Source organism: Corylus avellana, chromosome 3 (genome assembly GCF_965113065.1).
Source record: "Corylus avellana chromosome 3, dhCorAvel1.hap1.2, whole genome shotgun sequence".
NCBI lineage: Eukaryota > Viridiplantae > Streptophyta > Magnoliopsida > Fagales > Betulaceae > Corylus > Corylus avellana.
The window spans coordinates 7,656,931-7,670,453 of NC_142492.1; the positions used below are offsets into that span (position 1 = coordinate 7,656,931).

Below are 13,523 nucleotides of genomic sequence, written 5' to 3' on the forward strand. Positions count from 1 at the left end.
GGCTCTAGTTCCCACCCAGCTTCGAACCTAAAAGGGCGACGCCTTTGCCTTCTATTAGCATTCCAATTCAAGAGCAAAAAGATTGGAGAGTGGGCCTCCACCATGACTTCCATCTCACTTTATAGCCCACACTAGCCTTGATTAGCCACCACCCTATCTAGCCGCTCCTTTGTAAATTCACCCTCCTTCTGACAATTACTCTATGTAAATTTTGGTCCCCTATATCCTATATCCGAGAGACCACAATCCACAAGGGTATTTTGGAAAGCTTCCATTAACCCACTTTGCCGACTATTTCCTCCAAATTTTTTAGATAAACAAAGTATTTCATTGAAATCTCCAAGACATACCCAAGGTTGAGGATCCAACCGAGAGATGTGTCTAAGTAGATTCCAAGCTTCCGAACACTTGCTAGCATCTGGGTGACCATAGAATCCAGTGAACTTCCACGGTGAATCATTCGGAGGGGCACTCACCTTGGCATTAATGTGTCGTCGACTAAAGTTCTGAATTTCAATTCCCGAGTCCATCATCCACAATAGAGCCAACCCCTCTCTTCAACCAACACAATCCACTACAAACACATAATCAAACTCCAATTTCACCTGCACTCGTTCCATCCTATTCGCACGTAACTTGGTTTCCATAAGGAAAACCATATTGGGCTTTTTATCCTTCACCATCCAGCGAAGCTCCCAAACTATTTGAGGGTTCCTAAGCTCTCGACAGTTCCAGCTCATGATGCTCATTGCGATCGGTGGGGTTGTCTCGCAGCCTCCGCCAATCCCGATCAATTTTTGTCTTCCCGTGCCACCACTCTTATACGTCCTTTTTTAATCATGTCCTCTCCTCCCTCTGTAAATTCCCTTATTTCCCTTATACCTTGGGTCACCCCATTGAAATTTGCAGAATGGGCTCCTTGGCCCAGCCTTCCACCACACTTCCACGTATTATTACTAGCCCTTCTCCTGCCAAGACCCTCCCCAGCAAAAGATCCTTTCATTCTTTCCTCCACGTCCGCCATAGTGAAAGCAGTACTATTGCCTTTGTTCCCCACCATTGGATTCTGAGGTGCTGTTCCCATGTCCACCTCATTTTTTCCTTGGGCAGAGTTACCATCTTGTCCCTCCCCACTCATGTCCTTCCCTCCTCCTATTTTCTTGCTTGCCATCTCAGCCAGAAACGCGTCAAAAACTTCTACAAGATTCCCTCCAGTATTTTCCCCGTTCTGCCTTAGAGTTAATAGATTCTTCTGTAACATCCCCAGCCCGTTAGGGTTAGGTTTGTTAATGATTTTCTTACTCGCAAAGATCCTTAAGGTTTATCAACTAACAATACTAGTATAACAATGAATGCATGAAAGTCTAGAATATCATGTCTAAAAATAATAACTAAATTGAAATATTCTTGTTTAACAGAAATATGTCTCACAGCGAGATAGAGATCCTTATTAAAAAAAAATCTATCAATCTCTGAAAGAAAACTGTGCCAACGCACTTATTAACTTGACTAATATGAAATCATAAGAAATCCTGAATACGCCCGCCCCCATTCCGGCCTCCTAGTGCAGCTTGGTCACCACCTGAAACAAGAAATAAAAACTGATGAGCCCAAAGGAGGCCCAGTAAGTGAAATCCACAACCATGAGCAGTTTTACTCCTTGTCCCGTTTTGAAAAATGGAACTCATAACTACATATGTTCCCAGTATATTTTTAAAGAAAACAGAAAGCAAATGAAATATGTTTTCATCAACAAAATTTTTGATAGTCTTTATCTCATACTAGGGCCCATGTATACTGTTAACCCCCATATACTAGGGTTGTGCGGTCCTTGCGACCTGGGATGAGATACTGTGGCCGCAGCCCCGTCCCCCGGCCAGCCGATTAACTCTGGGTGCACTCAGCATGGCAAAAATAAAACTATGATGGAACCACCTTCTGGCAGAGCCTCCTTCAACAGTTGCGCCTCCATCCTTAGCATCGGTACCGAGCTTCCCTCTTGTTTTTCTTGGGCCAAAAATACACTCATCCCTACATGTGCCCTCATTTTATAACACTATTTTCTCATTTCTTGTACTTCTCTAGGGCAACATGTAGGAGGGTTTATTATCATTTTCTCAAAATTCTCTTTATAAACATCACTATTTTCACAATATTTCTTTTTCTCAAACTTATCATGCATGCAGTAATTCCATAATATAAACAAAACAATCATTTGCAGTTTGAAACAAAATTTACATAAATAGCATGACATGATAATTTTTCTGGAAGGGATAATAAATTCACTTACCTCTTGACTGCAGTAAAATTTTCCTCTGACTGCTAACTAATCTCCTGAAGGAAATACAGACACATTACTACCCTCATACACATCACAACAAAACATTCTACTACTATTATGAGTTGGCTTGCTAATCAATTGAGAATGAACTTACTTAGGTATTTAGGTATGTCTTCCCATAAAATTTCCAAAATTTATTTTATTTAGTATTACTCCTTTATATATATACTTTAATTAAGTTCTTCCATACTATATATATATATATATATATATATATATATATATATATATATATATATATATATATATAAAACTCTACCATGCGTGTATATATATACCTCCGTCAGAACTATATATATGAACAACTTGAATCTATATATATGTTGATATATTTTAAAGTACTATATATATATAATGATTTTTAATATATACGTACATCTAGATTGTTCCAAAATATGTAAATATATATAATGAGTTGAAGGATTTCAAATATATGTACATCTGATTGTTCAATATATTTATAATGATTCAAGGTATATATATATATATATATTTCATACATAACCATAGCTGACAGTGAGAGTCTACGGCTAGAGTGGAAAAGAAGAAAATAAGATTAATGGGAGAACTTGTTAAAACAACAATTAAGAGGGCTGGTTTTTTAAAAACTGTGAGTTTGGCACATTGTCATAACTTTATTTTCTCTAAGGACAAGTCGGTGTGAGATATGCAATGGAATCACGTATAGAGTAAAAAATCAATCCCTCTTCCCCACTACAAGTCAACACGGTAACCAAGGCTACAATGAACAATAACTTTCACTCCACTTGCTTTTGAATGAGTATATGTAATAATAAGAAGAAAAGTTGTGACTCCAAGGTCATACCTGCAGGGCTGACACTCACGTTGAGGAGGAAATTGCACCTAGACTTGGTGTGCGTGGATTACTGAGAGAGAGGGAGACGTAGTACTAGGGTTTGTCTTATTTGTATAAATAAGTTTGGCAAGAGGAGAAAAGATAGGCGGCGCTTAGACTTTAGGGTTTTCATTTTTTTATTTTTTATTTTTTGTTTTAGTTGACGCCTAGGGCTTCCCATATATATATATATATATATATATATATATATATATATATATATATATATATATATATATATATATTATTACTATTATTTATATTTTACTCTTTTCTTTTATTTACTTATTATTGTTATCATCATTATTATTATTATATATTTTTAATTTGTCCATTCTCATTGTTAACCTAAGCCAACCTTTTCTTTTTCTTTTCTCTTTTTTTTTTTTTTTTTTTTTTTTTTTTTTAAAAAATCTACGAGTCAACTAAAAATACTCTAAAGGGACTCAGGATTGTCACATCTTCTGTCTCCCCAATCCCAGCATTTTCCTGCGCCATTATCTCTGGAGATTTTTCAACGTCTCCATGATTCACATCCCCCATATCTCGGCTTTTTACTTCCCTTACTTTTTTTTCGTAATGGGCGAGTGTTCCTTGGAAGGAAAGGGCTGGCACCTTAATTCGCTTTCCATAGAATTCCCATCCCTTCTCACCGGCATACCGGAAGACTCGCCACCCTCATCGGAGCTTCTGTTGGGAGGTCGTTTCCTCCTTGGTGTTAAGTACTAAAATATTCATATTTTCAGCCCTTAACTTGCATATTTTAATCCTTTGGTTTTAGTTAATTAGGTCATTTTAATTCATTTTTGTGTTTTCCACACTTTTGTAGGCTTTTGGAAGAAAATGAAGTAAATCTGGAAGATTTGAGCTCAAAGAAAGAAAATGGGAAAAGTTGGAGCCCCTGACACTACGATCGAGCGCAGTACCAGAGAAGACAAAGTGTGAAGCAGCCATGTGCGATCGAGCGCACACGGGTTGCGATCGATCGCACCCGTGCGCAAAGGACATATCAAGTGGCGGCCAGAATGCTAATATTTCCATATTAGGGTTTTTCAACTCCTAATTGTAATAGGTTTTGAAACCCTACAAAATTCTTAGGTTGACTAGTTTGTCAAGGACTTTTAAAGCCTATAAATAGACCCTTAAGTGTCTAGAATAGGTAAACAATTAGAAGGAGACTTTTAGAAAGAGAAGAATTGGAGCTCTTCTAGTTTAAGTTTGAGGTTTATTCTTTTCTTTTCTTTTCTTTTATGAAGATGTTTAACATCAACTTTATGTGTAGCTAATTTATTTAGTAGGATTAGATAAAAGTCCTAGTTATGTTTAGTTAATATTTCAATGTTGGCGCCTTAGTAATGATCTTGTTGTACTATTTAACTTGATTAATACCTGCTTGCATGAATTTCTCATATGTGTGTGCTTGATCAACATATGCATGTGGTATAGACTAGTTAGTTAAATCAATTTGGATGGCCAAGTCCTAGGTTTAATAAAAGTAACAAAAGAATCCACACTACGGTTCTTGGGTTAATCAACATGGGGAATCGGGAGTATACGCCCATGCCCTAGGCCTCATGTGTTTGTTGATTTCCATAGAGTATATGCTTTCCTAAGGAACAACTTAGTATACACCATGCTAAATCTGTTAGAAAAGAAAAGAGTTAGAGTATACGCCATGCCTAACTCGTTGCTTAGGAAAATCTATAGCTTAAGGAGTATATGTCATGCCCTTAGGTTGACAAACATTAGATATGCATAACATGATCAAAGTATTGGCATATTGTTATATTATCTAAGTATGATTAGTGGTGGATATCAAAACCTTACCTTTACCTTTTCATTTATCTTTAGATCTTTTTATTTCTTTGTCACAATATCAATTCAGTGACAAGTTGATATTTTTAATTAGGGGAAACTTCACTTACCCTCCTATACTTTCGCGCTTTTTGCAGACACCCCCCATTGTTCAAAACCTCTCACTTTGGTGTATCAAACTTTCGTTTCCTTTCAAATACCCCCTACCGTTAGCTTTTGCAGTGTAAAAGACCTTTCTACCCCTAAATTTTTTTTAGTAAAACATAAGGGCACGATTGTAATTTTCCACCATTTTAAAATCCTAACGGAAGGGGCATAGTGAAAGGAAACGAAAGTTGGATACATCAAAGTGAGAGGTTTTGAACAATGGGAGGGTGTCTGCAAAAAGCACGAAAGTATAGGGGGGTAAGTGAAGTTCCCCCTTTTAATTAATTGTAAATGATATCACAAGCCTCATGGGATCAATCTCGAACTTGTTGCACTATACTATTATTTTGATCTTGTGCACTTGCGAGTTAAAACGTACTAATTATTATCTATTAATTTATGTAGTATTTGGCACAACACCTGGGGTTTGCTATCTGCCTGAATTCTGCCCTTTGCTCTGATTAAACCTTTCAAAGCTATCATCTACACCATGTTGGGGCTAATTCCCTCTATCCGGTAGCGGACCCGATCTTCCTCCATACTTGCGACTTGGCGATTAAGCCCTTAGCCATGGCCAATATTGGATTGTAGCATTCTTTGATCTGGCATCATTTCTCTCCGGGCACCCCGTTCCCCCATGTTTGATTACGCCACACCGAAAGCAGAAATTTGGTAGTTTTTCGTATTGGAAAGTGATTAGCACGGAAGACCCATTTATTTTCAATTTTCTGCCTCTCTCGAGAGGTTTTTACAAGTCAAGCATGATCTTGACTCGTAGACATTCGCCCCATCCCATCCCTCCTTCATCAACATCCACCTCTAGTACTTGCCCCATCGATGAGCCAATTTGGTTGCCCACAGTGAAACTCATGCATGCCAGTGGGAGATCGTAAATGCGGACCCAGAACGCCGCCTTCTCAAAAAGGTATTTCGATGGTGGGGTCATCCCGTCGTAATCCTCGACCGTGAACAGGCTCCCTTCAACAACCCATGGTTTTCCTTCCAACACTCTCCTCTTATCTTGTTCCGATTCAAAATCCACCAGAAACAAGTTATCACCCAAGACTTTGAAGATGGGTGTCCCCGACGGCTTCCAAACACGTAGAAGTGTGGATCGTATAATCTCCTTACTCACCAGCCTATCCGCAATCAGCTTTCCCACCAGGCATGACTTCCCCTGATGAGTACCTACCTCCCATGCCTGCTGTTGGATTTCCATTTCAACATCCTCCTCATATTGAAGGGAAAAATTTTCCCACATCCAAGAAAGGTCTTCAGCCATTCCAAACTCAATGTGTACAGTTCGTGACTCCTTCCACTGCCGTCAGAACAGCCTGGAAAAAACTTCTTCTGCTCTAGGGTTGATCGCCGCCTAGAGAGAAAAAACTTTAATACCCTAACTGAGCCTAGTTTGTATCGATTGTGATTTATGAGTATATGCCGTGTAATTAGGTGAGAATAGTTGGACCACCCCAAAATCCAAATAGATTATGCAAAATTTCTTATTAAGTAGGTCACATAATAATATATTCTTATATCTTATTCAATAGTAATTAAAATAATATCAGTTGATACTAATTAACTTAAATGTACAATGCGTTGAAATTTATGCCTCATTATCAAAATGACAGAAATTCCCTACAAACCAATCTAGAGGAAATATCCTCCAACCCATGTAAAATAGTGTCAAGTGTCTATAAACATTTAAAATACACATTAAATTCTTAACCTCATTAATAGCACTTTACTAACTTAGACTAAATTTAATGTGCCTTTATTGAGGTATAAATTTCTGTCATTGTAAAAGTGTTACCTACACTTAGGAAAGCTACTGGTGCTTTAAGATATTGATTAAGATCTTACATTTTAAAGGCCGGTTATGTACTTCTCAAGAAACTATTGAGCAGGCCTTTGTTGGGTTTTACAAAGATTTATTTGCTATGGCTGGGCCCAATAATATTGCAGAATGTATACGTGCAATTACATGTAAGGTTACCCCGGAGATGAACACACAATTGGAGGATGTTTTCACTGCAGATGAAGTGTACCAAGCTTTGCTCCAAATGGCACCTCTAAAAGCCCCGAGGCCGAACAGATTCTCAGCTAGGTTTTATCAACAAAATTAGGCAATTGTTGGCCCTGAGGTATGTAGTACAGTTTTACATTTCCTTAATTGCTTGAAGATGGACGCCTCTATCAATGAAACTCATATTGCTTTAATCCCTAAAAAAACAGCTCGTAGCAATGTTTCTGATTTCAGGCCTATTAGTCTTTGTAACGTGACTTATAAGCTTATCTCAAAAGTGTTGGCTAACCGTCTCAAAAGGGCTTTTCCCTTTGTTATTTTGGAGAGCCAAAGTGTTTTTATCCCGGGTAGGCTGATATCGGATAATGTATTGGCGGTGTATGAAACACTTCATTCCATGCACACCCTTATATGGAGTAAGGTGGGTTTTATGAGGATCAAATTGGATATGAGTAAGGCATATGATAGGGTGAAGTAGGCTTTCCTAGAAGCAATCATGTGGAAGATGGGTTTTTTGGCTAGATGGACCGATCTCATCATGGGGTGTGTATGTACTGTCTCCTATGCTATCTTGGTGAATGGTCAGCTGGTTGGTTCTATCAAACCAACTTGTGGTATCCGGCAAGGGGACCCATTATCCCCATATATTTTCATTCTTTGTGCAGAAGGCTTGAGTTCACTTCTCTCTTTAGCTGAACAAAATGGTACTATCACAAGGGTGCCTACATCCAAATTCGGGCCAAGGCTTAGTCATCTGTTCTTTGCAAATGACAGTCTCTTATTTTGCAAAGCAAATTCGGTAGAGTGGAGGAGAATTTTGAGACTTCTTGAAAAATATGAGGCTGCCTCAGGTCAAAAAATAAATATGGAAAAGACTTCAATTTTTTTCAATCGTAATACTAGCCCTGAAAAACGGCTGAAGATCTCCCAATTATCAGGGATATGTGCAACCCAACATTATGATAAATATTTGAGGCTCCCAACTTTGGTGGGGAAATCAAGAATGCAGGCTTTCAAGAGCATCAAGGATAGGGTGTGAAATTGCTTACATAATTAGAAGAATAAGTTTTTGTGTCAAGCAGGGAAGAAGATTTTGATAAAAGCAGTTGCACAAGCTATTCCCACTTATTGCATGAGTGTATTCCAACTCCCACATATATTATGTAAGGAGATACATAGTATTATGCAGCGGTTTTGGTGGGGCTACAAAGAGAATAAAAAAAAAAATTCCTTGGATGAATTGGGAGCTTATGGGCGTTCTAAGGTGGATGGGGGTTTGGGTTTTGGGGATTTGGTATCTTTTAATAAGGCATTGCTAGCAAAACAAATCTGGAGGTTGCTTCAAAATCCAACTTCTTTGGTTGCACGTATAATTGGAGCAAAATATTACCATTCGAAGATGATCCTGGAGGCAAAGTTGGGGAATCGGCCCTCCTTTGCTTGGAGAAGCATTATGGCAGCCCAGTTGACCCTCAAGCAAGGGCTTATTTGGAGGGTGGGGAATGGACGAGATATTAAGGTGTGGGGTGATCGGTGGATACCAACCCCGATTTCTTTCATGATCCAGTCTCCAAGGTCTTTGCTAGGGAAGGATGCAAGAGTGGTTGAACTTATACCAAAGGGTGGAATACCCAACTCCTGAATACCATATTTCTTGCAGATGAGGCAAAGGTAATTTACGTGATACCGTTAAGTCCAATTCAGGTGCCTGATAAACAAATTTGGAGGTGCACTCCTAATGGGGTTTTCTCTATTAGGAGTGCATACCACTTGGAGCTGGAATACAATGCTAGGCAAGGGTGTGAAGCATCAGAATAGCACAATAAGAAGGATGTTTGGAAGGTATGGTGGCAATTGCAGGTCCCGAATATGGTCAAAATGTTTTTGTGGAGAGCACTAAATAATCTACTCTCGACTAAAGGACATCTCAGGCGTAAGGGAGTGGTGCAAGATAGTGCGTGTCCTCTTTGTGGACTGGAGGAAGAAAATGTGGCTCATGTACTTTGGAATTGTCCTCCAGCAAATGGTGTTTGGGGATGTGGGTCGATCAAATTCCAGAAAAGGTGTTGTGGTGGAACAAACTTCTTCAACATCTTTGAAGACATAGTCAAACGGTGTGACCGTTTTGATGTGGAGAGGTTTGCGGTGACTGGCAGGCGCCTATGGTTACGTAGAAATGCTGTGATTCATGGAGAACCATTTGTCCATCCCAACCAGATTATGAGAGAGGTGGGCGCTGCTATAGAAGATTTCCAGAGGGCGAATATGGTGGATGAACATGACACGAGGCAAGCTCAGAAAGGTGATTCTGCTCTGTGGCAACCACCTCCGGTGAACTCTGTTAAAATTAATTTGGACGCCGCGGTGGACCATCGGAATGGGAGGATCAGGCTGGGTTGTGTTGTCCAAAACTCATAAGGGGTCTTCGTAGTGAGGCGAAGTATTACAAAGAATGTTGTTGCTGATCCCACTACTACCGAAGCTCTTGCTGCTACCTATGCTGTACTTTTCGGTAAGGAACATGGTTATTGAAAGATTATATTTGAAGGAGATTCACTGCAGGTTGTCCAAGCAGTTAATGATGAAAGTCCACGACAAAGTAGCTATGGGCATATTGTGGAGGGAATCCGAGTTGAATTGCAAAATCGGGAGTAGGGATCTTTTACTTATGTAGCTAGAGAGGCAAATATTGATGCACATGTACTAGCTAAATAAGCTACAACCCATGTCATAGATTCAACCTGAGTTGAGGTGACTCCACCAAGTACTATATGTGGTATTGTCAGGAGGGAAGGATCAATTCCCCCTCTGTGATTTGTTATTGATCTTTTATTGGAATGAAGTATCCATTTTTCATTAAAAAAAAAAAAAAAAAAAAAAAAAAAAGATCTTACATTTTAAAGGTCTAATGTGACGGTGTTTATTAGCTCTTGAATTTTTTTATTTTTTATTTTTTTAGTAAAGACAGATCTAATTGTTAATCGACAGTTAGACATCAGCTCAATGAAATGAAAGTGAAATGAGAGTTTAATATGTAGCATTACTCATTTGATAGAGTAATACTAAATACTTTACTCCCACAGTTTGTTTTGTGTGAGCCGCCGATCTCCTCTGTGCTCGCTTTGCCGCCCACCGTCTATTGTCGGGTCTTTCTTGTGTCCCCACCGTGATGAACTTGCAACACCACCTTCAGCGTCAGTTTCCAGCCAGCACGCGATCAGCTTCCTCCTGGCTGTCGTTATCCGCTTAGTGTTTTTTTCTTGTTTTTTTCCCTGTATTTCCGTTTTTTCCCTATTTTTGCTTGTATTTCTATTTTATTCATTTATTTTCCTGTACGTTTTTCGTTCATGTTTTTTGTTTGTAATAAGGCTATGTCCTCTTTTTGATCTGCTCGTTGCTGCTTTGGTCTAGATCCTTGTGTTGTGGATGTGAACGATATCGTGGCTATCGGGTCGAGGAGGAAGAGTTTCAGATTGGCGGTTTTTTACTCTCAAGGCCAATGAATAAGCGCTACCTATACATTAGAAGGTGTCTGTTTGGTGCAGATCTGTTTTTAAACTTGATGAGCAGCCATGGGTTAGCGGATGTTTTGTAATGGTTGATTGGTATGTTGTTGACGTATGTAACTTTAGCTTCAGTTATGATTTGCTTTCAGAGCTTTTTGCTCTACTTGTAAGTGCTCTTGCTCGTGACCTTTTATCAATGAATGAATATAAAATTTTTTCAAAAAAAAAAACAAAAAGGGCGGGAGGCTGATATGGCAGTACTCATTAATACTTTAATTGTTTCAGTTTAAAATAAAAGCTGATCGACATTGCCACTAACACGCCCCAATTTGATAAGCAACCAAGGCTGAGATGATAATACATATTAAAAAAAAAAAAAAAAAAAAAAAAGAATCAGCTCTTCATTATATTGAGAGCAATAAAAATTTCATTAATTACTTTATGTGCCACCGAGCACTTTTTAAATTATTGTCATGACCCTTGTCTTCTGATTACTCCAGCCTTCCTACACTCTAATCAATATCATCGGTAGAAAAAATTGAGAGAAAGAAACGTATGCTAAAACATTTGCATGCATGATAATATGATTTACAAGTCATAAAAAAAAATAATAAAATAAAATAAACTTGAAACATAATTTATAATTCTATTTAATCATCAGAAGTTGTAAAATAATCAAATCTATCTATCACGCTCTCCATCTTCCGTAATTAAACTTCCTTCCATTTTTCAAGAACATCATTCTTGTGTAACATGTTTACCCATTGAGCCATTATTGCATTTCTTACACCATGAGTGGTGTAGGTTGGCTTGTCCCAAAGGACCGTTTGTAAGCTCAATTTTATGGCCGCAAGAGGGTTGCTAAAGTGAGTGCTTCCCTAAGTGAAGGTCACTCTATAGCTGATAGCTCACACATACAATAAAGTGTTGTTGCCATGCTATCCATATATCATTAACATCATAGTGAGCTCATAACATGCCCGGCACCGGTCATAACATCATCATAATGGTGCCATGGGAACCTAGCTAATGTACATGCATCTTTCATAAACGTAACATCATTGAGCTTATAAACTTTGTGCATAAACTTCATAAATATCATAATACATAGCTAATGCACATGCATCTTTCATAAACGTGACATCATTGAGCTTATAAACTTTGTGCATAAACTTCATAAATATCATAATACATAATATTAACGTTGAGCTCTTCATCATTTGTGCATAAATCTTTCATGAATCATTGTAAACATATATATCATAGCATTTTCATAAAAATTCATAGACATGATTGTGGAAATCATATCATTCTTAAAAATAATACGACATGTAGATAGTGTCATTCATCGTGATTTTCAAAATGCAGAAGGAAGTATTTAAAATGCATGCATCGTTTATAAAATTTTCCGACATTTATAAAACTTCATAAATTTAGTAAAAATGCAACGGTTGAAAGCTTTCCAAGTGTTTAATTACCTAGATTCCAACAAGTGCCAAAAAAAAAAAAAAAAAACCCTTCATCTCTCTCTCTTACGTTTTGAAGAGCTTAGGTAAGAACATGATGTAAGAATTTAACTGAAAGCTAAGTGGCCTTAATTGATTTTTAACATTTGTTTTACCATTGACTGACATAAGAAGCTCTTATGCAGGGCGGGGCTCCTTGACGAAGATTGTAAAATTTTATCTCTTTTATCTCCAAGCAAAAGTGTTATTTCTTTATGCATATAGATAATAGATTGGTCAGATGGCCTATAAAGGCTATAAGTTTCTTTTGCCTTTGACATGTCTCTGGACTCTATGTGTCTCTTATCTCTTGACATTAAAGCAGTTTTGATTTTTTTTTTTTTTTTTTTCTAATTAAAAGGATAGGATGGGGAAATTAATTGTGGATATTCTAACCGAGCGTGACCATAGTAACATCGCACATGAGGGGCCTAGACGGTAGAAACCACAGGCGCTCTTTTAAGTTCGACTAAGCCATATTCTAACCCAGCCCCACCAAAGCATCAGTGGAAATTCAAGACGACTAATATTAATTAGACATATATAAAAAATTTTCATTGCGAAAATTCGACTCCACACCCTAATACATGTCCTAACTACTTAAAAATTTTCTTGCGTCATTGAACCATCACCTTGATGGTAAGCAATTTTGAATTGCTTCTAACAAGACTATTACATGTCAAAATTTGCTTCCCTCTTTTACACGTTACAATAAATCACAGGGACCTCAAACTGTTTAATACCTTTAAATTCTCATGCAATATCTTTTGCTGTTTTGACCTTTACGTCTTAAAAATCATAACTCTATATAAAATTCCTTATGAGATAATTATGAGCCGGACAAAGAGGGCGACCAACTGTGGCTACTTTATCTAGGTTATCATGGTAGCATTTACTTGCAGAGAATTGCTTAAGAAAGACTTATATGGCGAAAACTGCATGTGCTCTCTCAAGACCAATTGAGCTATTAGATTAAAAAAAAACCAATTGAGCCATTGCTTCACCCAGCCTTATCAGGGCATCAATGGATTCCTAAGGTTGTTAATACTAATCAAGCTTGTGTGAGTGATTCTCTATAGTGAAGATTCGAACCCACGCTCTAGTATATGCTTGGACCTTGTGGGGATTTTCTTGAGACCATTGAACCATTAGGCTTCTGTGAGTGATTCTCCATTGCAGATACTCGAATCCATATCTTAATATATGCCTAGACCTTATGAGAATTTTTTTGAAACCATTAAACCACCACCACCGGTTAGTGTGATGTGATTTGAGTATGTAGCATTACTCTTCATATGGATTAAATATAATCTTAACTATATGTGTA

General features: G+C 37.9%; 1 protein-coding gene across 1 annotated transcript; it reads left to right on the plus strand.

Moving 5' to 3' along the window:
* The first annotated feature begins 9,054 nt into the window (after positions 1 to 9,054).
* Positions 9,055 to 9,603, plus strand: LOC132174416 (uncharacterized). The gene has a single exon (XM_059586077.2). The coding sequence runs from the start codon at positions 9,055 to 9,057 to the stop codon at positions 9,601 to 9,603; it is 549 nt and encodes a 182-aa protein (XP_059442060.2).
* The last annotated feature ends 3,920 nt before the right edge of the window (positions 9,604 to 13,523 follow it).